Source organism: Dermacentor albipictus, chromosome 5 (assembly GCF_038994185.2).
Source record: "Dermacentor albipictus isolate Rhodes 1998 colony chromosome 5, USDA_Dalb.pri_finalv2, whole genome shotgun sequence".
In the NCBI taxonomy this organism is placed as follows: Eukaryota; Metazoa; Arthropoda; class Arachnida; order Ixodida; family Ixodidae; genus Dermacentor; species Dermacentor albipictus.
In genome coordinates, this window is record NC_091825.1 from 160,632,693 (window position 1) to 160,658,561 (window position 25,869).

General features: G+C 49.0%; 1 protein-coding gene across 1 annotated transcript in view; it reads right to left on the minus strand.

Moving 5' to 3' along the window:
* Positions 1–25,869, minus strand: part of LOC135916350 (uncharacterized) — a 70,965-nt gene that overhangs the window by 31,018 nt on the left and 14,078 nt on the right. Inside the window, exons 2-3 of the mRNA XM_065449707.2 lie at positions 22,856–22,981; positions 21,993–22,095 (exon numbers count right to left, since the gene is read on the minus strand). Of these exons, the coding sequence (XP_065305779.1) occupies positions 21,993–22,095; positions 22,856–22,865 (113 nt within the window). The 5' untranslated portion in view covers positions 22,866–22,981. The remainder of the gene's footprint in view (positions 1–21,992; positions 22,096–22,855; positions 22,982–25,869) is intronic.

The following is a 25,869-nucleotide window of genomic DNA, read 5'->3' on the forward strand; positions in this document are numbered from 1 at the left end:
AAAGAAAGAGAAAAGGAAGAAAAGAAAGAAAGAAATAACGTTTAGGTAGTACATTAGGTGCTCGGATGTGTCGTTGAGGAAATCGACCTACAGCGCCATACGTTCACCTCACAGTGCGGCTCGTTATGCGTGCAGCAGGTTTTCGCCGCCTTCTCGTGTTACAGGAGGGAAACATGCTGACGAACCTTTTACATCTCGCAGGGGTCTTTTATTCTCACCCGTACCTCGCGCGCCCATGAATTGCTCGGTCTCGTGCTCAGTCGGTTCGTTTGAACGCATGTTTATCGCTGCCATACAGCGCACCCGTGCGTCGAGCACGTGGCATGGCGTGCCTACAGCGGCGCTTCAGCAAGCGTTCAATTTTAGCTTCGTCTCACCGGAAATACTGAAAAAGGTGCCCATAGGTGCACACCATAACCTGGTGACAGTCATCAAATTCGCAAGCTAAATATGGTACGTTCGTGATTATGATTTCTTTTGGCATAGCCTGTAAAAATGGGGCGGTTACAAATATTAGTCTGCTTAGGCTAAGGAGGTTTCACTGCATCTATTGCAGTCTAGAATTTTGCCTATCTCTCCTTGATCTTTTTCTCTCTTCATTAAAACCTCTGTTTTACATGTACCTGCAATGAGCTCGGTGTTATCAATGTCGTCACTTTTTTTGCGAATACTCTAAACGTATCATGCTTATCTCCACTGCTGACCAACTAATTCTTCGATCTGGTTTAATCGCAGCGCTTCTGGAAGATAAACGTTCCCTACAGTTCTTTCTGCGTGAATATCTTGGCATTTCATTACAATGTGTTGAGTCGCACACGTCTTAACCTGTTACGAACATTTGCTACGGTATATTGTCCTGAGGCAGCCAGTTCGGGCGTCAAATGGCAAACCACCGCCCTTAATGTAAGCATGCAAATTTTCTCATTATATTTTTTTCTTGCCGTACTTGTAAACCCGAACAGGCTTTTTTTTTTCATCCTTTGCATCCAATTTACTGTCTCTGTTTCTCTCATTTTATTTTTGATAAATCCGAGTTATCTATTTGCACTTTCAATTACGCTGTTCATGCTTGCCGACTTTCTTTACCTCTCCCTTTTTAAGCAGTGCCCATGCTTTTGAAATACATATATTCGTGTCGCTGTGTGCACTGCATAATTATGCAAGCACGTATGCACATCAATTTGTGTTGATGCTGCTGCGGCAAGACAAACTGGGTCCGCCCGTTTCTTTTCATCCAGGTTGTTGAGACTTTCTTCAAAACTAACTTTACTCTGCGCTCTTCCGACTTTAAAAGAAGCCCTGTTAGGTATGGCCGGACGCCAAGGGCCCCGTGGCTGCCACGTCATCCCCTTCCCCTCTCAACTTGGTCGGGGCCCGTGGGTGTTGCGTCATCCCCACGCTACCGGAGAGGTCACTCACCCGACGCTCTCCCCGGATTCGTCGAAAAGAGGTCATTCACCCGACCCTCTCCCTGGATCCGTCGAAAAGAGGATCGACATCCCCTTCACCAGTCTCTTCTGGGCCCGTGGGTGCTGCGTCATCCCCACGCTACCGGAGAGGTCACTCACCCGACGCTCTCCCCGGATTCGTCGAAAAGGGGATCGACTTCTCCGACCCGTGCCTGGTATTGCAGGATTAGGGGCCTTCTCTCTGTGCCTGTCACGTGTCATCGACGAAAGCAAGATCCCGCCCACACGATTGTAGAGAGCCTATTTAAGGGGCTCCGAAATGTACAGTCGACCAAAAAAGTTTACGGACCAAGAGATCTCACAAAAAGCTGAATGTCTCCTCAGTCTCAAGACGCAGCCTGTTATTCCCATTTCCAGCCTTTTGCGGCATATGCGAACAACATTGTGATGCACAATTTTAGTGCCTGCTTTCAAAGGCTACTGGTATATGTTCAATTTTCTGAGATCCCGTGGTCCGTAAACTTTTTTGGTCGACTGTACTTGTGGGACTGCATACTTCATACTATATAATTCATACTTCATTCTCTTCTTATTTTTCTTTCAACTACCTTTGAATAAACAGTGCAAGTTTCGCACTAGCAAAACGTCGTCTCGCCCTTGCTCGGTCGCCATGGTCTACCGGATGCCTACAGCTCGCCGACAACGCCACGCTACCCAATAAGTAATGTCGGTGGAGCTTCGAGAGACAGGTCGCTAGCGGTGGGATCGCCTACAAATGCAACAAACTGGTTGCTAACGGAGGGATCGCCCTGAGGTGCAACAGCCCCGACACATGTCAGCGCGCAATGCTATGTGCGTCCCTCTTGAATCGGAGCGGTGGCTTGCCCCACCAAACTCTATCTTTCTTATTTTGTCAGATGTCCTTATCTTTTTTTTTCGCAGTGCCTAAGGCACCCCCTCGTGATCGCCACATATTACTCCATGAGCGGACCTCACATGCTTTCTAATATTTTCGTAGTCCTACGGTCGCCCGAAACGTGTTTTTTTCAATTTCACCTAAATTTACAAAGCAATGCCCGTGCATCCTCACTGCGTGCATGTGTTTCTGTGCCTGTACGCAGGCGGAGGAAGAATGCGCAGACTAGTTTTGATGAAAAACAAAGAAACGTTCTGGCTCCCAGTCCACAACTATGTGAAAAAGCCTCTTGTGTGGGAGGCGAAACGCTAACGTGGCCAAATATTTTGTAGTTGGTGTTTGCAGCCATCTTCCATCACGTTCCATTCGTACCCGATGAGACTCCGTCATACATTCAATTTCACCTGCTAGTTCTGTTCCATATACATGTACGAGAAATTAGCGTGTTCTATTTATTTTAACACGAAAGTGTTTTATGCCGAGGTTCACCATCAACTTCCTGTAACAGATGTGACGCCGGCAGGAACGCGTAAAATGTGCTATCTCCGATGACGATGAATTGCGGCTAATCCCTTTGTAACGGCCGGGCTGCTTTAAAGCGCCGTAGGCGGAGAAAATATACATGGCAACAACAAGAGGGGGAGGAGAAAAGGGAAAGAGAAAAAAAGAAACGGTGGTATAGTCGGCCGACCCCAGCTCTTTTGTGTGCGCATACATCGACGTTGACACACTGGATTTGATCTGTTCCCCTCAGAGTTGGTCACTCTGTACTGTTGCCAAGTCCTACGCTACCACTGTGCTAGTCTATCCTTCGTTACGCACACAGCGTTCGACGTCACCGCACCCCGTTCCCGCACTCCATTGTCGCTCCCAAATCCCAGTGCTAGCGGAATTGTGGCGTCCTCTGCGTGTTGTTGGCACGAACCGGCACACTGGAGGACTAAGTGTTCCCGGTTTTTCTCCTCCGGGCCACGTGTCCCACATATGGGGTCAACGGACGGGTCGAAGTGGCGCCGGTACACACGCGTGAGAGGTGCTACCGCTCGTGCCTCGAAGACGAGCACAGTGCCACCGCTGTTGTCGTACAGGTCCTTCATTTTAAAGGGACAGACAACCGTTCGGAACCTCAATCGAGAAAACCCCGCTGATGGAATAATTCCCTATTGTAGTGGCTAAAACGAGCGATGTTTTTCTCATTAAACGTAGATTTATATTTTTAATTCTTAACTAAAAGTCGCGAAAAATTACCTTTGGCGCCCCACGCGGCAAAAGCATGAAGCTACATAAGATGCCTATCACGTGACCTATTAGTGCATGTGGTTCCCGGTCTTTTTAGTAGTATTGAAATGCAGTACACTTTTTTTCTGCTACAAGGCATTTCTAATTTACAATGTGCTGATAGGCTTTCGTGCGCAATGAATAGAAAAGTGGCGCTGCCTTGGCTCGTCTATCGACAGAACAACGACGACAACGGCCAGCCAGCAATCACGTAGGCGTTTACTCGGGGAAAAACGCGGTACGAATATAAGGAAGGTCTGTAGAACAACGCGAACTTATTGCACCAAATTTTTATTTCCAAAAGAGCTTGAGAAGGTCAAAATGGGGGTGGTTAACCACATTTCACTCACTCCTGTGGAAGCAGAACGATCGGCAGCTTTCGCAATTTGCGAGGCGGGCTATCGACATCGCTCTCACTTCTCAGCGTTGCTGCAAGAACGACTCTCACTTTTTTAGCGGCTGCTCAGATCGAAAAAAATCTGCTTACTAAATATCCACGCGCTTTTGGAAGTAACCGCTGCAGATGTAAACACTACCGAAGGTTAGCTTTGCGTTGGGCCATAAAAAACTAGGTCCTTAAAAATCGGTTGTCAGTTCCTTTAATGTTGGTCTTGTGAGTGCTGTACATCCGTAGGGGATATTTCACCACCATTGCATTCCGCCACCTCATGGTCTCCTCTTCAGACACCTGTGTCTTTACGGGTACTGTCCACTTGGACGCCCGATCCTCGCACACTGGTTTCGCAAGAAATCCATATTTGCGGCGCAGAAACTGAACCCGCTTGCACCACCGAGTTTGTTGGCCTGTTATGCAGGAGTAGCTAAACACGCACTTGGCCCATCGTGTGTCATCAATGAGGTGCAGGCGTCTTTCGTAGGAGAGCTTGATCCTTGCTTCACGCTCCTCGTACGTGTACCAGCCCAGATCACCTTGAATGGCTTTAATTGCAACGCGCCCATGACTGTCGAGAGCCAGACGGCCCACCTCTCGCTGCCCTCGCTCCAATCACTCCCTGGTTATTGCTGTGAGGCAGACTGCTGAATTTTCAAAAGTCAGGCCAGGAACATTCATAGATTTCAACATGTTTCGGACAATGAGGAAGCGGTCACAACCCTACAGGCTTTTCCGACGTAGAAGCTTTGCTGCTATGTGTGACGTTTTGCGTAGGTTCTCCTCGTGAGTCACCAGCAGGTCACTTATCATGCTGAACACCCCACCAAAATACCGGTATTCCGTGGCCCCCTGTATCAGTTCACCTCCAGACAGGTACATGTTGGCGTTTGGCTGTGGGCCTGAGAGCACCGACACGGCAGATTTCTTAGCGTTAAAGCTAAGGTCGCGGTGGTGTAGGCAGGTAGCAGAGAGTATGACCAGCTATTGAAGGTCATTTGGGCTTTCTACTAGGAGGACTATGTCGTCACCGTAAACTAAAACAGGCTAGCTTCCAGGTCACGGGGGTTCCGTCGTACGTGTGCCTGAAGGAAAAGCCACCTCAATCTGCTAAGAGTGTTCGCTCCAGTCCGGACACGTACAGCATATATAGCATCGGTGACATTGGACAGCCCTGCTTGAGTCCGCGCACCACGGCTACTGGTTCGAACTGAACTCCACCAAAACGTGCAATGACAGTGTTGTTTTTGTACAGCCGGCGTAACAGACCAATCCATATTCAGGCATGCGGGTCTGCCATGCGGTGGAACAGGTGATCATAGGGGACACTGTCGTATGCCTTTTATACGTCCAGAAAGCAGATTGGCCAGTAGAGGTCCTCTTCGCTTCGGCTCCACACCGTGACAGGGAAAATTGTCAATCGGTAGTATCTCGAGTACCAACCACTACACCAACGCCTTCATACAGGTGAACGCTCTCTACTGTCCCCTCTTGAGGTTTGCGCTAGCCCCAGGTGGTCAGCCAGGCCCAAAAACCCCGCCCCATCACGCCACTGCCCTGATAAGCCTCGTGACGCATCGCGACGCAACCTCCCCTACTGTGGCCTGCATGGAGACTCAGGTGCAAGGTACGGACATGGATTTAAGCCAGTATGACCCTCGCGACTGGACCCAAGTCCTGAGAACCCTGGCGAACCACCGGGAAACCAGAAAAGCGCCTCAAGATACATACGCCGATCCTGCTGTGCGGGAGACGCGGAGTCAGTCGTGGGGGAGACGCGAGACCGCCACAACTCCCGCACTACACAGCTCCCCAACGCAACTACGCACGCTCCGTACAGCTGCACGAAATATCAAGCAACTGCGGGCTCTTCCACTAAACGAATATAAAGTCGCCTTCTGCTACCAGGGAGGCCTTGACCTGACGACGCTACAGCCACGCTACCTCCTCCCCGCTCTCATGCAGGCAGCTCCACTGACCGACCCATCTACACTGACACCGCATTCACCCAATCAAAAATACTTGCATAGTGTCTGTGGTGAATCAAGATGACGCTCTCAAGCTCGTACAACTCCAGCACATCATCTACGACCAACTTGAGTATGCCATGGCGGCATATATATTGCACCCCCTGATGCCTCAGTTATGGGCGTTATTACGAAAGTCTACTGAAAAGAATCGCAACAATAACTCCTAGCAGACTTGATCGCCCACAACCCCCACGCAACTATATCAGACGCTCGACGGATGGGACTCACACGTTCGATACTCATCACCTTCGGTCAAGCTAACGTCCCCCGAAAGATTGTTTATGGCGGAGGACTGCCTCTGTGCACGCCCTATACACCAAGAGACGAGACCTGCAGTAAATGCCGCACCATAGGCCACCGCACGGATGTATGTTTCCAATTAGACTAGGACGCACAAGTGCCCCAGATGTGGCGAGTTACGGTTGAAGGAGCCAACTCCAACATGCACTTCAGTCTGCATCATTTGCCAAGGCCCACACTTGTCCGGGACCCGGGAATGCAAGGACCGCCACCTCCCTGGGACAACCAAGCCCACCTCCGAACGCGAAGCACGATACCGGCGGCGAGTGGACCACCACTTGCCACGCAGTGCAGGATCCGAATGCCCGGAACCATCTGCCTGCCAAAAACAGGGCGCTCCAAGAGCTCGGACGGACCAACATGAGCCGACAGGCTGAAGGCGCCCAAAGTGACCACAAAACTGGCAAACAACACCCCGCTTACCTCGGACCCCCGTGACCAGGAGCTTCGGGCCCTGCGTGTGGAGGTAAGCCGCCTCACAGCACTTTTAACACACAACCCTGTACCCCCTCCTTCCCTCCCCAACATCTCTCCCCAGAACGAATCATCCCACCCACTGTGGAATCCCTCCACACACTTGCCACACCCGCCTCACTTGCCTCCCCCCCCCCCCATAAAAAGAAACGCACATCGGACTCGCACGACAATTACAGGCTGATCTCAAAGACCTTGAATCTAAATTTGACGTTAAATTGGTAGCTCTGGAGGCGCTAATCGAAACCACATTCACAATACTCGCCAAGCAGCTATCTTCTCGCCTTCAGCAAGAGATGGACACACGTTTCACACGCCTAACCCTAACTCTCGGGTGTGCTTTGTTAAGAAAGGCCCGCTGAGGTGCAAGTTTTGCCAGCCAGTTGCGACAGCGGCGTCAACTTTTCTTGGAAAGGCACCGTTACGCTCTAGCCTCGGCACCGTTGACTAAACGCGATCGGCAGACCAACTATTATTACTGAACCCGCCACCGCCGACCTGATCTGCTATGAGCGGGGGAGTGGCCGAGGGAACGTCTCCGGAGGCCCCTTCCCACGCGCCGTTCAAGACGCAAGACAATGGACAACCGGCGGCCGCGCTGCGGGGGTCAGCTCGTGGAATCGGATGTGCCGTTCCTGACGTCAGCTCCGAGTTCTGCGAAAGCCGTCTGACGTCGCTTGGGGACCGTGAACTTCGCGCAATGAGGTGTGAGTGTAAGCCCTCGTCTACGGTGCCTGGTCAAACGTTTCCCTCACCTTGGGATCGAGAGAAGACCGAGTGTTTATAAACCGCTGTTGTGCGGCTGCTCAGTGTACTTTCTCTCGCACTCATGCTAGACTGATGAACTGCAACGTCCTGATGTAGATACTGTAAATAAACCCATATTCCTCGTTCTCGATGAGAAGCAGTCATTCCCTTAAACAACGTCCTCTGCGTGGATAAGTTGGACGATGGCATGGGCCAGCTACCATCTAATTCAAGCCCGACTCCAATCTTGACAACGGATTACGAGCGATGGGATTGACCTCCCAATCCTCACAGCTTTTACACCATTTGAGACGCGCCTTCAGAGGCTAGAGGCAAAGACCAGCTCTTCACATGAGTGGTCCCCTACCTCCATCCTACGCCCACCCACTCCTCCTATCCCACTTCCACTAACACCACCAGAACTTATCGTCGCCTTACTCACGCTCCAATATGGCGGGTCAGGATAATTCTACCCACTCATCACTAATCCAATGGAACTGCCACGGCTTTCGGGGCAAGCAAGCGCCGCTGTAACTATTAATACCTACCCTCCCTGTCATACCTAAGCTCCTTTTGTTACAGGACACACTACTCCAAGCCAAACTTCCCAGTTACCACGCGGTACACTCAGACACCACCGACACACCAAGGGTGTCCACACTGATACATTGCACTATTATCTATCAAGAACACACAATCACGTCCTCCGCCCCTCGTGTCCTCATCGAAATAATTTCCACAAGACGTAACACACCTCAGATCTTTATTGTCAACATGTACTACACCCCACGCCAGGTCATGACCACTCTCAATGCACTATACTCCAGAAAATCCATCGCATCGCGTGCCGTAATCTCCAACTAATAGGAGGTGACCTTAACTCTCAGCATACAGAATGTAGTTATCCAGTCGGAATCGGAGTCCAGTCAGAGACTGAAGTTATCCAGCACGGGGTCGCAGGATTTGGACTACCATCGAAGACCTGCGCCACACTACACAACTTTCACACATCAATCCGACTAGGCAATAGTGTAACCATGGACACTAGTCCGGACCTTACACTCAGCCGTTGCCTCAAAGGACTCTCGTGGTCCCGTACGCAACACACGCTGGGAAGCGACCATTATATTATCGCCATCCAAATACCTCACACACAACACAGCCCTCGACTCCTCACCCACAATCTTGTTAACTGAGATGTCATCCGGTCTGCATGCCGATAACTTCCAGACACCCCGATGCAAGACATTGAAGACATTGATCATTGGGTCACATTTCTCCTAAACAACATAACCGCCCACCACAACACATTACCACGCCGCCCGACAAACACAGAAGGTGACTTCTGTGCGACAAACACAGAAGGCGCCTCCTCGCAATGTACGGCGCTGCCCCGACAGGTGGCGCGCCACTCGCGCGCTTCTCCCTTTCGTCTTGTTTGAGCGCATTGGGGTCGGGCGGGGACCGGTGCGAGGATGCCCCAATACCCTTGCGTTTAATAAGTTTTCTCGCTCTCTCCCCTTGCAACTTCCAGTGTGCGTCACTCGAACCCTCGTGTTTAGGCGATCTGACACTGAGCCGCGTCCCCCAAGGGCTGCAGAACACAGCGTCAACCTTTCCTTATCCCTTCAAGAACCACTTCTCTCTTAGGCGACGCGGCTCCTCTTTCCGCTCACAGCGCGATTCCTAGGTGCAGCGTCCGATGCGGGACGCCTCTGACGTGATCGCTGCGCCGTAGCGCGTTTGGTGGGAAAGCGTCCCCTGCGCTATGTGCCGTGGTGCTGTCGAGGAGTCATGAGTCTGCGTGGTGCTCCCAAGCGAGATAGAGGACGATCCCATCGATAAGTCAGTGCCGTGATCGTGTCCGCCTTCATGGCACGTCGCGGCCGGCTGTCCGTGCTGATCACGACGTTTGGCTCGCGTAGATCGTTTCTCCCTCCGAGACACCGAGTTATTTGGTTCGTTCCGCTTGCTCAGGCGCACGTTTCGTCTTTGTGTTACTCAAGAGCATGCCGAGCGAATGAGTGGGCGGTGCGAATGGGGTGCGATAACACTATCGCGTTCCACTCTTGAAGGCGAAGCTTAAGCGTCCGTCAAGTTTTTCCAGACCACGAAGATGCGTCTCTGCTGGTGCATAGAGCTCCGTGCTGTCAGTGTATAGCACCTCATGCAGTTCCCCAAACTTGCCGGCCTTTCTTGCCCCATGCATGTTGAGGAAGCCTGCATTCAGTTTTTTTTTTTTTTTTTACATTCTCACCTCGAAAGCGTCGGCGTTGGCAGTGTCCCCATTTTCCTACTGTCTGGCGCGTCGGAAAGCCGCGTTGGGCCTGGCCCAGTTTTGTTTCCCTTCCGTCTGTAGCGTTGCCTGTCGAAGAACTGCCATGATTGGTGCCAGGGGTAGGGTGTTCGTCCGCGTTCGTTTTATTGCAGAATCAGAGGGACGACGTCCTAAAGGAACATTAATCTGTGGCCCAGTCGTGTGCCCAATTCCTCAGCAGTGCTCACCCGATAGAGCAGGTTGTGCGGCCCACCTGTCGGCGCCCGTGTAGTGATGACGTACTCCGAGCGTGGTCCCAGTTCTGTGCAGACTCCCTTCAGGCTTTCGTTCAAGAGCCTGCACTTCTCGCGTAAAGTGTCATTGCTCTTGATTCGGGAACACCGTACACAATATAGTGGTGCTTGCAGGTTCTTGTCTGCTCAATCGTGGACATAAGCTCACGTGCCAGCTTCTCGGTACTTATGTCCCTGGCCACGACGTCATTGAAGCCGGCGTGCAGGACAACGATCGCCTCAGTTGCTCCACAAACATCGGCCGCTGAATTCACTTCTTCAGTTAATTCGTAGTGTGGCACCCTTCTTCGCCCGATACAGAATTAGCTTACTCCACTTCATGGCGCGCAGAGCGGTGTACCTCATTCTGAGGGTGTTCACATCATAGCTAAAGGTACACCGACCTCCTCTTGGCGTTCCTTCGCCCGTTTTCTGCTCTTGGCTGGAGCCCATGTGATCGGAGGGTTCCGTCAGTGATGTCCTCTCGCGCATAGGCGTCCGCTTCTTCTTATTGCTTTTGATCTGCCAGCAGTTATTCTATGAAGCTTCATTGTCATCCAGCTCACTGTGATCCGCCCTGCGCATCCCATGGTGTCCATGAGTGATAACTCTGTGCTGTCCAGATGTCATCCTTGGCGCGTTTGTTCAGCTTTCCGCTGCTCTCTGCGAGCGACTGGGACATCCACGACTCGGTATCCTGTACTGTCCGGTTGTCCCCTACAGTATTATGAGGGATTACTTCCTACTCGGCCCCTGCCTGCTGTCTCCCGCTCTCCAAATCGCGAAACTTCGTCTGCAGTCATTGGATTTGTGCCTGCAGGGCTTCGCATCTGCGGTTCTTTTGCTGAAACTGGAATTGGAAGGTCCGAAGTTATCGATTCATCGTCGCCCGCATCGCTTGCTGCAACTGAAATTGAAAAGCCTGAAGCTCTCGATCCCTCTCCTCCCTCATCGCCGACAGGGCTACTTCTATGTTTTGTACTTGCATTGTCCACCCCTCCTTATACTGCCGCACCTGCTGCGAAGATCCGCCTTGCAGGACTTTCAGCCGGGCGCACTGTTATTGGTGATCCGCTGCCTGTGCCTCCGCCAGAGACTTGAAGGATGTGTCGTCGATGTCCAACCCACCGCGCCACCACTTCCGCATGGCGTTCGTTTTACCAGGGCTGGACGGTTCTGTTTACCCGCGGGCTGCCAGAACCAGCCACGACGATTTTGGTCTGGCTGCTTTTTGGAAGTTCTCTGGCTAGTAGAGGAATAAAAGAGGCGATGAGCGCTCGCCGCCATCTTTGTGGGGACTTGACGGATTGCAACGTGGGCGTTTGAGGACTTTACCTCGCTCAGCCAACTGGCTACGGTCATCTTCAGATTTCCTTAGTTTTATCGTTATCTCCTTAGGTTTTAACTCACCATTCCGCATTGCGAGACGGTGCGGTACGAGCGACGTTGAACCATTTGAATCGTGTCCTTCCGTCCGTCCATCTGTATGTCTGTTTGCGTGCGTGCGTGCGTGCGTGTGTGCTATCTGCATCCTGTTCCGCCACGCAAGTTGCAAACGCTCATTCACAAACACTGCAGTGCATTTTCGTTTCATCTTTGTGTGCTGTTCTTTTTCTCATGTCTCACGTATATATGCGGTCATACCTACTTTTTCTGCAGTTAGCACTTCGAAACCACTGTATTCTAACTACACCGTTGATGTTTAGAGGATGTACTGATTGAGTAATAGCCACACTTACATTAGCCTATTGTTCGCATGATCGCGACCAATATTGTTCTTCGTGCGAAACTTCTCGCTGGTCAGAGGCGGCATTCATTTTCATGTGCCAGCCGCATTTCCCACTCCTCAGAGTCAGAAGCACAAACTTTCTGAAATCGAAGCCCAAGCAGGTTCGCAGGGAAATTTGTGCGTGCCCGATATCCTCCTTTTTCATGTCCTGTCAATTGACGACACAACGGCAACTCATCAACGTTGCCGCGGTGGGCGGCGTGCTCACTGTGAGCACGCATTCTCGAGCGATCATTTTCGGGCATACAATTACGCGCGATTTCGCGCCTTGGCATCAGACGCCTCACAGGCCGTCTGTTGCCCACCTAGGCTGTTCCTAAATAGACTCGTGCGGAAGCTGAAATAACACTGGACGAAATTTTTCAATCTGGATAAGGTCCTGTGTGAGGGATTGGTGTGGCACACCACACCAATCGCTTCGATGTACAGAAGCTGGGATAATCGTGGGGCATTGAGGGTTTCTCGCGCCATGAGCCATATTATCGTTGCAATCAAGCGTCCTTTCCTTCTTTGCATCTTTATCTCTCTTCCAGCCGAAACAGTAGCAAGGCACAGGCGCCGCACACGACGCATATTAAACTACCGCGCGACGTCCACGAACAAAAACATTCACGTAGAAACTAATCTGGCAGTTGTCTAAACGTGTGTAAGCATTGTGCCACTTGCTCATCTGCACGCAGCCCGGTCTCATTACCAATGTTATGTAACTTGATTAGGCCAGTAGTAACGACAGTGCAGTGGCGACACGTATTGGTGCCGACGGCGGCGCAAGGAGCATTGACGACGGAAGCAAAGTATTGCAGGCGGAGGCGGCGCCAGCTGCGCTGGTGGCGTTCCGATCATTATAAGCCGTTATCGCTCTGTAGCGCCTTATGCATCCGCGTCGAACCATTATGAAACCTGAACGTGCTCAGGCGGCGGCTTCATATGGCACCGCCGCGCGGGCCGCAATTTGAAGCCGATCTGCGATGCCTACAAAGATCGAGTGCCGACCGCTCAAAGCTTCGCGCGCTGTGTTCTCGCCTCTTAATGTTGAAAAGGCGCGCGCCCGTATCTTGAAAGCGATCTGCGAAAGTGGCAGAGTGAGGCGTGTGCTGAGAGCACCGTCAGCGCTGTGTTCGCGCCGCTTCGTTGGCGTTGAAGCGAGAGGCTGCACGAAGGTGAATTCGCTCACTGCGGCGGGCGCTATCTCGAAAGCGGTCGTCTTATTACGGGAATGACGGAGGGACGGTTTTCTCGTTTGTTAAGCATAAAAATACTCACGCATTTAAAATTAAAACTTCCCTATACCGCCTAAACGCTGCTGCTGCTGCTGCTGCTGCTGCTGCTGTCTGGCACAACGCGTCGCGGAGTTGTTCAGAGCGTGTGTATGCGTGACAGGAGCGCGGCAGAGAAGAGAGGAGACGCGAGAAACTCATTTGGAACTTTGCGCCACGCCGAATGTGCACAATGCCCTCTGGAGCTCTCTGAGCGTTGCCACATTAGCCTATTGACCGCTGTACTTACCTTTCTCCTAACGTGCAAGTCCAGAGGGAAATTAGATAGAATGGTAGAGAGGAGAGGGGAGAGCAAGCAAAGACTGAGTAAAACCGACGCAGTCGCGAAACGAGTGGATAACAGCCTTGCCACTTTTCGATTGCAGTTCACATACAGGGGACGGGGGAGGAGGTGACATGAGAAGGCAAGGAAGCGCTACTTCTAGAGACACGACTGCGGTTGCGAGCAGACAGGATAAATTTAAGTTCAAGGTAGGGTCAGTGTTGCACATGTTCCTCTAAAACAGGAACGAAAGCTCGTTCCTTCTTAATCTTAAAACGAATTACCGCGTTTCAGCTACACTTCGCACATCGGAACGTGTCGTTGCATTAACGTTACATTCGTTCTTTTAAATTAAAGTATAGAGTCGGATAATCCTGAGGCCAAATAAACTGAGAAATTTAAAACTCACATCTAACTACGTAACTTATACGAATTTGGACATCGCCGGCAGCAGATTATCTGGAGATAAAAGAACGCAAAGAAATGTTCCTAGACGATTTTTTCCAGGGAGCACCGGACATACTCTAGACATGTCGAACTGCAACTTTGGTGCTCGTCTGTTACCAGTGCAACAGATATGGCACTTTCCGCTTGGCTCTTCAAATGCGCGGTCAGGATACTGCGCTTCAGATGTGCAAATAGAAAGTTACTCACATGCACCAACCAAGATTTTGTTATAGGTGGCGATTTTATTATGACGAATATCCAGTGGGACAATAATAAATGCAATGTGACAGACCTCCTATATGAATACAACAATCAAACCCCGGCCCTCAGTCCCCAGCAGCTGCGAAGCAACTGACCACGGCAGCGGTCAGACCTGTAACGCAGCAGAGGGTGCTAAGAATCCCTGGCTTCGGACAGGCCACCATAAGAATCTGAACCTGCCAACGTTTGACGTTAGAACGTTCTCTAGTGAGGCAAGTCTAGCAGTGTTATTGGAGAAATTAGAGGGTAGTAAATGGGATATAATAGGGCTCAGTGAGGTTAGGAGGACAAAAGCATATACAGTGCTAAAAAGCGGGCACATCCTGTGCTACCGGGGCTTAGCGGAGAGATGAGAACTAGGAGTCGAATTCCTGATTAATAAGGATATAGCTGGTAACATCCAGGAATTCTATAGCATTAACGAGAGAGTGGCAGGTCTTGTTGTGAAACTTAATAATAGGTACAAATTGAAGGTCGTTCAGGTCTACGCCCCTACATACAGTCATGATGACCAGGAAGTCGAAGGCTTCTATGAGGACGTGGAATCGGCGATGGGTAAAGTGAAAACAAAATAAGCTATACTGATGGGCGACTTCAATGCCAAGGTAGGCAAGAAGCAAGCTGGAGACAAGTCAGTGGGGACATATGGCATAGGCTCTAGGAATAGCAGGGGAGAATTATTAGTAGAGTTTGCAGAACAAAATAATATGCGGATAATGATATACCTTCTTCCGCAAGCGGGATAGACGAAAGTGGACGTGGAGGAGCCCGAATGAAGAAATGAAATAGACTTTATACTCTGCGCTAACCCTGCCATCATACAAGATTTGGACGTGCTCGGCAAGGTGCGCTGCAGTGACCAAAGGATGGTAAGAACTCGAATTATCCTTGACTTGAGGAGGGAACGGAAGAAAGTGGTACATAAGAAGCCAATCAATGAGTTAGCGCTAAGAGGGAAACTAGAGGAATTCCGGATCTAGCTACAGAACAGGTATTCGCCTTTAACTCAGGAAGAGCACCTTAGTGTTGAAGCAATGAACAACAATCTTATGGGCATCATTAAGGAGTGTGCAATAGAAGTCGGTGATAACTCCGTTAGACAGGATACCAGTAAGCTATCGCAGGAGACGAACGATCTGATCAAGAAACGCCAATGTATCAAAGCCTCTAATCCTACAGCTAGAATAGAACTGGCAGAACTTTCTAAGTTAATCAACAAGCGTAAGACAGCTGACATAAGGAACTCTAATATGGATAGAATTGAACATGCTCTCAGGAACGGAGGAAGCCTAAAAGCAGTGAAGAAGAAGCTATGAACAGGCAAGAATCAGATGTATGCGTTAAGAGACAAAGCCGGCAATATCTACTAATATGGATGAGATAATCCAAGTGGCTGAGCAGTTCTATAGAGATTTATACAGTACCAGTGGCGCCCACGACTATAATGGAAGAAAGAATAGTCTAGAGGAATTTGAAATCCCACAAGTAACGCCGGAAGAAGTAAAGAACGCCTTGGGAGCTATGCAAAGGGGGAAGGTAGCTGGGGAGGATCAGGTAACAGCAGATTTGTTGAAGGATGGTGGGCACATTGCTCTAGAAAAACTGGCCACCCTGTATACACAATGCCTAATGACCTCGAGCGTACCGGAATCTTTGAAGAACGCTTACATAATCCTAATCCATAAGAAAGGGGACGCCAAAGACCTGAAAAATTATATACCGAGCAGCTTACTGTCCGTTGCCTACAAAGTATTTACTAACGTAATCGCAAATAGAATTAGGCACACCTTAGACTTCCGTCAACCAAAGGACCAGGCAGGACTCCGTAAAGGCTACTCAACAATAGACCATATTCACACTATCAATCAGGTGATAGAGAAATGTGCGGAACATAAGCAACCCTTATATATAGCTTTCATTGATTACGGAAAAGCGTTTGATTCAATCGAAACCTCAGCAGTCATGGAGGCATTACGAAATCAGGGGGTAGACGAGCCATATGTAAAAATACTGAAAGATATCTATAGCGGCTCCACAGCCACTGTAGTCCTCCATATGCTCAGTGGCTATGGTGTTAGGCTGCTGAGCATGAGGTCGCGGGATCGAATCCCGGCCACGGCGGCCGCATTTCGATGGGGGCGAAATGCGAAAACACCCGTGTACTTAGATTTAGGTGCACGTTAAAGATCCCCAGGTGGTCGAAATTTCCGGAGTCCTCCACTACGGCGTGCCTCATAATCAGAAAGTGGTTTTGGCACGTAAAACCCCATATATTATTATTAGTAGTAGTAGTCCTCCATAAAGAAAGCAACAAAATCCCAATAAAGAAAGGCGTCAGGCAGGGAGATACGATCTCTCCAATGCTATTCACAGCGTATTTACAGGAGGTATTCAGAGACCTGGAGTGGGAAGAATTGGGGATAAGAATTAATGGAGAATACCTTAGTAACTTGCGATTCGCTGATGATATTGCTTTGCTTAGTAACTCAGGGGACCAATTGCAATGCATGATCACTGACCGGGAGAAGCAAAGCAGAAGGGTGGGTCTAAAATTAATCTGCAGAAAACTAAAGTAATGTTTACCAGTCTCGGAAGTGAACAGCAGTTTACGATGAGTAGCGAGGCACTGGAAGTGGTAAGGGAATACATCTACTTAGGGCAGGTAGTGACCGCGGATCCGGATCATGAGACTGAAATAATCAGAATAAGAATGGGCTGGGGTGCGTTTGGCAGGCATTCTCAGATCATGAACAGCAGGTTGCCATTATCCCTCAAGAGAAAAGTGTATAACAGCTGTGTCTTACCAGTACTCAAGTACGCGGCAGAAACCTGGAGGCTTTCGAAAAGGGTTCTACTTAAATTGAAGACGACGCAACGGGCTGTGGAAAGAAGAATGATGGGTGTAACATTAAGGGATAAGAAAAGAGCAGATTGGGTGCGGGAACAAACGCGAGTAAATGACATCATAGTTGAAATCAAGAAAAAGAAATGGGCATGGGCAGGACATGTAATGAAGAGGGAAGGTAACCGATGGTCATTAAGGGTTACGGACTAGATTCCAAGGGAAAGGAAGCGTAGCAGGGGGCGGCAGAAAGTTAGGTGGGCGGAGGAGATTAAGAAGTTTGCAGGGACAACATGGTCACAATTAGTACATGACAGGGGTAGTTGGAGAAGTATGGGAGAGGCCTTTGCCCTGCAGTGGGCGTAACCAGGCTGCTGCTGCTGCTGCTGCTGCTGCTGCTGCTGCTGCTGCTGCTGCTGCTGCTGCTGCTGATGATGATGATGATGATGATGATGATGATGATGATGATGATGATGATGATGACAGACTCAAGTGCCTTATGGGTAGGCTTTTCTGAGTTTATTTTAGCTAATGACCTGTATAAATTCGTTCCAAAACCAACAAGACAAGGAAGAAATGGCGCTTCTATTCCTGACTTAGTTTTTACTAACAGACCGTCCATCATTAGTGATGTTATGGTGACTCCGGGAATAAGTGACCATGACTGCATTGTTGCACAGCTCATGCCTGTTAGCTCTAGAATAACACATGCGAGAACCGGAAGGGTTTATTTCTATGAAAAGGGTGATTCTACTTCCCTCTGCACTCAGCTTAAATCTTTCTTACCTAAATTCACTGCGGCCAGCGAAATTTCAGATTGTAATGGGCTGTGGCTAATGTTTAAACATATACTTGAAGCATTAATTGACCAGTATATTCCTAGTAAATATGCCTTCTAAAAGGCGAGCTGATGAACCACGGGTGACTCGTGAGACTCGTTTGTTCATCAAAAAAGACACCGCCTTCTATGCAGGTACAGAAGAAGCGATGCATCGCTTCTTCTGTACCTTCTGTTTTAAAGAGCCATAGACAGTGTGATCATGATCACACTGTCTATGGCTCTTTAAAACGTCTCGGCAATAAAATAAAAATTGAGAACAAGGTAGCCAGGCATAATTATTTGTATGCTTTGAGTGCTAAGCTTCAAACTAACTCTAAGGAAATGTGGAAGTTCTTAAAATCGAAAGGAAGAAAACCTGTTAGAATCCCAAACTTAGTAGACTGTAACGGCATAGTTATGGATAACGATTATAACAAGGCCTGTTTATTTAACTCTTACTTCCAATCTCTTTTCACTCCGCCTTATCCTGGCAATCTCCTTCCATCGTCTGAGGCGCCAACCAGTGATATTCTTGACCTGGTTATTACGCACAATGGTGTCGCAAAACTACTCAAAGATATTAAACCTGGTTCTGCAGGTGGGCCGGACAGTCTTCCTTCGTATGTCCTGCGGGCCTGCTCTGATGTGATTGCTCACTACCTAGTGATTTTGTTCAACAAATCCCTTAAAACCAGCTCTCTTCCTGACGAGTGGAAAGTGGCTAATGTAGTCCCTATCGGCAAAGCTGGCTCAAAGACTAGTGTCGCTAATTACAGGCCTATCTCCCTTACTTGCATTTGTTGCAAATTAATGGAGCACATCATTTACAGTTCCGTGATGAAACACCTCGAAAGCAATAAATTATTTACCGACTCCTAACATGGTTTTAGGTCTGGCCCATGCATAACCCAATTAAGCGAATTCAGTCATGACCTTTTCTCTGCCTTCGACAGCCGCGAACAGGTAGACTGCGTATTTTTAGACTTCAGAAAGGCCTTCGATACAGTTTACCATGTCCTATTACTCCATAAGCTATCGTTTCTTGGCCTACAAAGCAAATCGTTTCAATGGATTAAATATTACCTTCAAGGGCGCAAGCAACGCGTCTTAGTAAATGGGCACTTATCAGGCACTGCAAAGGTCACTTCTGGAGTCCCAAAGGGGTCTGTGTTGAGGCCTTTACTGTTCTTAATCTTTCTTTGTCAGTGACATAGTGGAACGTGTGACCTGCCAGGTGAGGCTATACGCAGATGACTGTGTTGGTATCGTTCTATCAAAGCACCATGTGACACAGATAATCTTCAGCAAAACTTGGACCGCATTCAACTCTCGTGCGATAAATGGAAGATGTGTTTGAATACTACTAAATGTTACTGTGTTTCCTTTACGCGCAGGCACACTCCAATTTTGTCTGACTACCTCTTAAACAACCAACCTTTAAATAAAATAACCGATTGTAAATATTTTGGGGTTTATTTTTCTGCTGACCTGACTTGGAAAAAACACAGCGAATACATATATCGTCAAAGGCAGCAAGAATATTGAACTATTTAAAGAGGAATTTTAGAGCTGCCCCTCAGAAGTTTAAGGAAATTTTGTATTTCACAAACATCAGACCTATTATGGAGTACGCATGCACAGTCTGAAACCCTCAAGTCGGAACCCATTGTGCTATTCTGGAGCGTATTCAGAATCGTGAAGCGCAATTTGTCACAAACAAATATTGTTTTAATGTCCGTACTAGCTGCATCAAGCAGGACTCACTGGAAAAGCGCCGTTTGCGACTTAAGCTAGAACTTCTCTACCGGATTTACTTCAGTAAAACTGCCATTAACTCTACAATATATTTGCTACCACCACATTTTGTATAAAGAAGATGCGACCACGAATGGAAGATCCGCGAAACGAAGTGTCGTACTGATGCCTTCAAAAGCTCTTTTTTTTTTCACATGTCATCAATGAGTGGAGTTGGCTGCCTCACTCTATAATAGAATGCCAGTCCAAGGTAAAGTTTCGAGCACTGTTGTCCGAAATCTGGTTTAATAATGCACTTAGCTACTGTTACCCGCTCTTATTTCGCTTTCCTAATCTCCTTACACTGTTTAGTATAACTTGTTGTTGGGCGAGTTGGTAGGTATTAGCGAACATTGTTTAACTGCGCGAGCAAATGGACCACAAAGACAGCGAGGTACAAGGACGGGCGCAGTCCTTACACTGACTTACACTGACTGATGTGATTTCACATTGAACGATCCTTTTCATTTTTTTTTTCTTTTTTGCCAGAAGTTGAGCCCATGCCGCATGCTGTATGACTATCTTTGAAAGTTGTATGTTTGTATCTTCCCTGCAATTATGCCTTCACGGCGCTGCAGCAATGTGAATGAATGAATAAATGCATCAATATAATTAAATTTCTTGCACAAGAAACCGCATCGAAAGTAACAATACATAGGCGTTTAATGAATGCCGATTTAATATTGCAGTATGAGTGGGAAAAAAATGTCCAGAATACATATTCGCAACTTAGTAGAGTCCCTTGTTTGAACTCGGCAAGAGTCGCACCTCGATGTTGGTGTCCTTCCCGCACATGTGCTACGTACGTGCGGGCGTCTGTTCAATGCCGTGGAACATTTACAGAAGGAACGCCGTTCCCTCTGCCGTTCTTTCGTAAACCTAACGAGTTACCGTTACAGTTCCACCGAACCTTAACGGAACGGTGGCGTTCCTCCGTTCCTCCCAAAAGGAACTAGTTCCAGGAACGCCGTTCCTTGGAATGTCGTTCTGTACAACACTGGGTACGGTACCGTACGTTTCTTATATTTCTGAAAAATAAACACCATTCGAATTTTTCAAGCGGACAACAGCAGAGCCGTATTAAAGCGCACCTTAGGGTATATAGGCGACACAGCGGAAGCGGTCACACGTCAAATCAACACTTCTGTGCCCACCGCGGTAGCTTTGCGGCATTGCTCGAGGTCGTGTGTTTGATCCCGACCGTGGCAGTCGCACTTCGGCGGCGGCGAAATAAAAAAACGCTCGTGCACATAGATTTAGGGTCAGGTTAAAAAACACCATGATGTCAAAATTAATCCGGAGTCCATCACTACGGCATGCCTCCTAATCCAATTGTCGTTTGGCTCATACAGCCCCATAATTCAATTAAAGTTTAATACTTCTCGCTGAGCAGTCCATAAATAAGATCGCTTCGGCGCGAACAAGGAAGGACGGAAGGCAACAAGGGGACCGCCAGGTGGCGCTCCCCTTGTTGCCTTCCGTTCTTTCTTGTTTGCGCCGAAGCGATCATATTGTCACCTGGTAGTGACGGTGAAGAAGGCAGCAAAACTTTAACGAAACTAGCGTTTTATTGGGCGAACTTGTGCCCTCAAAAGCAGGCTACACCCAAAGAACGATAGCGGCGAATACACTCAGCCATCGTCGAAAATCTGATGAGCGGGTCAAGCGCGTCGGCTTTTATACATCAGTCGTCGAATGTTCCAGAGTAATCGCGGGGACCCGCGTGCCTTCCACAAAGTTCTACATTATTCTTATTCACGTCGCGCGCACATGCGATCACATTACACAAGGTTCGGTCACAGACAGCAGATGGAACCATCGATGACATTCCAAAAACTTCCGATACATACAGGCGCGTCCTGCGCTGTGCGATAACATTTGTTAGGCGGTGAAACGTGTCACCCGATATGGACAAGTACACGTGTCAATATTTATGGTCTACTCAGCAATATGAACCGACTAGCCCAGCAACATGTACTTCTGCTTTAACACTTCTGCCACGATGAGGTGTGCCATGTGAGGCAATTGCATATGCTCAACTCTCTCATGGGTTATGAAGTCTGGCGGACAACAACGCTTCAAGCAAATACGTCACCGTGTATGTTCTGTGTACTACGCAGACAAGCAGCAGTGGAGCACGCAAGGTAATTTTTAACATCAACTCACCACTCTCGTGTTAAACGCTGAAGAAAATAAACATGCGCCGTCAACATAACCACCAATTATCGTCAAACAAAGCAAACAGCACAGAAAGCTTCGCTTACATCGATTCCCACAGTGAGTGGAATCCGCAATTTTTTTTTCTATCTCTCTTTGCCATAGCTACAAACTCAGGCCATTGCTCGTTCCAAATAGTGTTTCGTTAAGATCATACGGGAATGAACGGGCGGGAAGGCGAAGCTCACCTTTTAACAACGCAAGCGACAAAGACCGAGAATACTACAACCATGAAGACGGCAGCCACCACAAGAGTCACCTGGTAGATGCCAACGTTGTCCGGTGAGCCACCTGCACGCAGTCGAAAGCACAAGGGACACCGCATCAGCACTAATACAAGCTCAAAATGCAGGTAAAGATCGCTGCCGTATCTGATAAAGCTGTTCCTGTGCAGCTTATACGGCACCGCCTAGCAGCCTAGACTTCCCTCGTCAGGAGTTGCCTTGAGTACAGGCTCTTTGTTCCTGCTGCACTTTCTTGCCTTGTGCGAACGCAAGTACAATGAATAACCAAGTTAAAACCTAGCACTTATTTTAGAGACATTAATCTTACAACATGCATCGGTTCTGAAACTGCCGTACCCAGTGCAACTGACAGCAGCGTGCCGCCACAAAAGGAGGTATGAAAACTATTATCACAACGGTGGCGCGGAAAGAACATATATGCTTTTTAATCAGCGCGAAAACAACGGAAGACAGGTGTGCAGTAGGCATCCTTTCCAGCTGGGCCATCGTTATACCTTACTGCAAAGGAACCTGTAAATGCGTTTGAATATGCAGTGTATAATGTCCTCGTCTTATAAAACCACCAAATCAACATATTCCCAGACTGTGGCGTGTAATGTTACGCTTGGGCTGCGGCTTCGGGAAAACTTAATCAGTCAGGAGAATGAACAACAAGAAATCCGGATATCTAAGTCGGGCTGTGTACAGGAACGACGCCGAGCGACCTTCGAGTGACTGAAGTAAGACCACATCGTCACCCCCACCCTCCACCCCTTGCAGAAACAAAAAACATGGTATAAAAACGATTTGTCGTCTTTCATACATACCCATGTACATGCAAAAATAGTCATTCTTCCTGTAGCCTCGGGGACACACACAGATTCGTAAGGTGAAATTGCAGATGGCATTGTAGTCCGTGCAGTTGTTCTGATGAGTACAGGCAGAGTACAGACCTGGAGGAATAGTAGCGAGAAAGCCACAATAGCGTGTATAGACATGTTCCATAGCAAGTGCCTTTTCATGTACGCGGCAGTATCGAGGCGGCCTTTCTCTTCAAAATGTCGGCTGTTTAAACTTTCCACTCTCCGCTTTATACGCGCCACCACCAACAACGAGGCATCGTGTGGCAACGGCTGTAAACCATTCTCGGTGACCTCTCGGCAGTTCTCTGTATGAACGAAAGTAGCAGCGTTCATGGCGAATTTCGGCGCTGCTAGCATCTTAGGTAAAGCAACGGCGCTCCTTGCGCGCGAAATGCTGCTTTTGAGCTCTCTACGCAGAATGTCGTAGTTGAATACCATTACAGTAAAGCGCACCCGGCAGACGGGTCCTGGTCTTTTCGTTTGGAGAAGCTGAATTACAAAAATTTGCATGCTTTCCACACCAATAAAGGACGAAAAAGTTCACGGGAGGAAATGATCGCATGCGCGGAAGCAAAAAGAAAACTGCAAAGAGCAAAAAATAAACACAAGGAAGGCTAGCACAAGAAATGAAACAATATCCCCAGCTCCCTTGTGCTAGTGCTCCCTTGTCCCTAAGTGCTAGTTAAAACCTAGCACTTATTTTAGAGACATTAATCTTACAACATGCATCGGTTCTGAAACTGCCGTACCTAGTGCAACTGACAACAGCGTGCCGCCACAAAAGGTGGATTCGAGGTCTACCCCGTCCCATGTTGCCTCTTACATTCAATAAAGCTTCGAATGGGGCTAGTTGGTATGACATCTTTCGTATAAGAAGCGCAGCAAGCAGAAAGATGTCTCTTAATTACCTGCCTTCAACTACACACCTCCCACTATCGCTCTTTCCACTGGGTCTACAATATACTCGTGCCTATGTATATACTTGACGAGCGTAAAGAATCGACCTTGCTTATTTCCCCTCACTTTCTCCATGTCGTTTAATTATTGCGTTTGAACGCTTTAACATGCCTATAGTGTTTTTGTGCACCATTAGAAGAAAAAAAATGGGAGGTAGAGTAGGGAACGGGAGGGGCGGGTGGAGTAGTGCACCGGAGAAGTATGCCGGTACGTTATTCATGGTCCGTTCATGCACGTCTTTCAGACTTCTGAGCCAACAATCGCAGTCAACGATCGAGAGCTTTCGCATTCTCGCGCAGACTGCTTAACGTGGAACAATGTCACGACAGCGAACGTGAAAGACGTGCATTGGGGAAAACACAAAAACACCGTAGCACTCCCGCGGATGCCACGTACGGATGAAGGAGTGAAGAAAGTTTGCGGACATTCAAACCGAAGTTCACTTGCTCTACTGTTGAATTTCCCGCGCTCCTCCTACATGAAAGAAGAGGATCTTCGGGCCAGGGAGCGCGGGAGCGCGTTTGAAGAGAGACCGGGAGCCATCTTTTACGTATTTGGCTCAGATGGACGCTAATAAACGCCTGTGTCTTAAATCTGTGTCGGCTGTTCCGTACGCGTGCCACATACTTTATATTTGGTGCCGTAAAACCCGAAAGGCGACAGCCGGGAACTACCATCAAGGGACTTCGCTGGCGGCTACCAACTAAGAGGCAGATGTATCAGCCGACCGCCATGGATAAGCTCAAAACGAAGAGGACCACGCGAAGGGCCCAGAACACCAGGATCATTAAAGAAGCAAGTGCACAATACGACAGAATATTGGATCGATTTACGAGTGGGCTCAAGAACAATAACGATGAACTGAAGAAGATTAATGAGAAGCTAGCCAAGCCTCATAGGTGACGATGCATTCGAGATAAATTATGGTACCGTGATTAAATATGAGGACTATGCCACTCGCATCTTAGCCGAGCTCCAGAGAATACGCCACTAGCATTCCGAAGCCAATTTAGCGCCTTCGCCTATCGAGGTTCGCGACATGCCAGCGGCCATGGGAAATTCTGATAGGCCAAGAGCTAAGTTGCCGAAGTTGGTAATTAATGCTTTCGCCGGTGATCTGTACTAGTGGAACAAGTTCCGGGAGCAATTCAACTTGATCACCAACCGGAACGGAAATCTTGCAGCTACCGACAAATTTAACTACCTTATGGTACGTTCACACTGAGGAATCCGGCGTCTACAGCGAATGGAATTCTCCTGCCGCCGTAAATCGCGTAGTTCACACTGCTTGCGCACCGCGCCGCCGGAAAGACATACAGCGCCATCTGCCCCATAAAATGCTAACCTCCAATCAAGCGCGGGATGTCCCGGATGTTCGCGCGGCTCGAAATTGCGCAGCAGTTGTCTCCGCTCGCATCGAGTTCGTGTGTTTATGTTGCGCGTCTCCACCATTGCTTGGAAAGACAATGATGAACCCCGAGCAAGAAGAGGCAGTACTGCTCGGCCTGTTGGCAAGCACCTTTCTGGCGATGCATGACGCGCAGAAGCATTCGCCGAAGAGACGGCGACAGCGGCGCTGGTGGGTTCGCCCACCAATCTCGCGACCGATGTTGTGCCGCAAGTCGTCCTTCTGCACGTTGTCTTTGTACTTCAAGTGGCGCTTATCGTAGAGGACTGGGTGGTTGCGCACCAGTTCGATCAGCATTTCGGATGTGGATGTCGCGGCGGACTTTGATGACTGCGACATGACGTGAGACTCGGCCGCCATCTTTGGAAGTTCTGTTTCGCGCTCCCCGATTGGTCAGCGCCGCGCGGCGGCGAGGCAATCCGGCGGCAGCTGCCGCAAAAATCAGTGCGGGAGCGATCGGCGCGGAAGGGGCTATTCCGGCGGATCTCGCCGCCGCCGAACTGGGTTCCGCCTGGGCGCCGTTCCGGACGCCGAATGTCTCAGTGTGAACGGGGCATTAGGTTATTTTTGAAAGAAGACACGGTGGCAGCTATAGCGGGGCTGCCTACTGTTG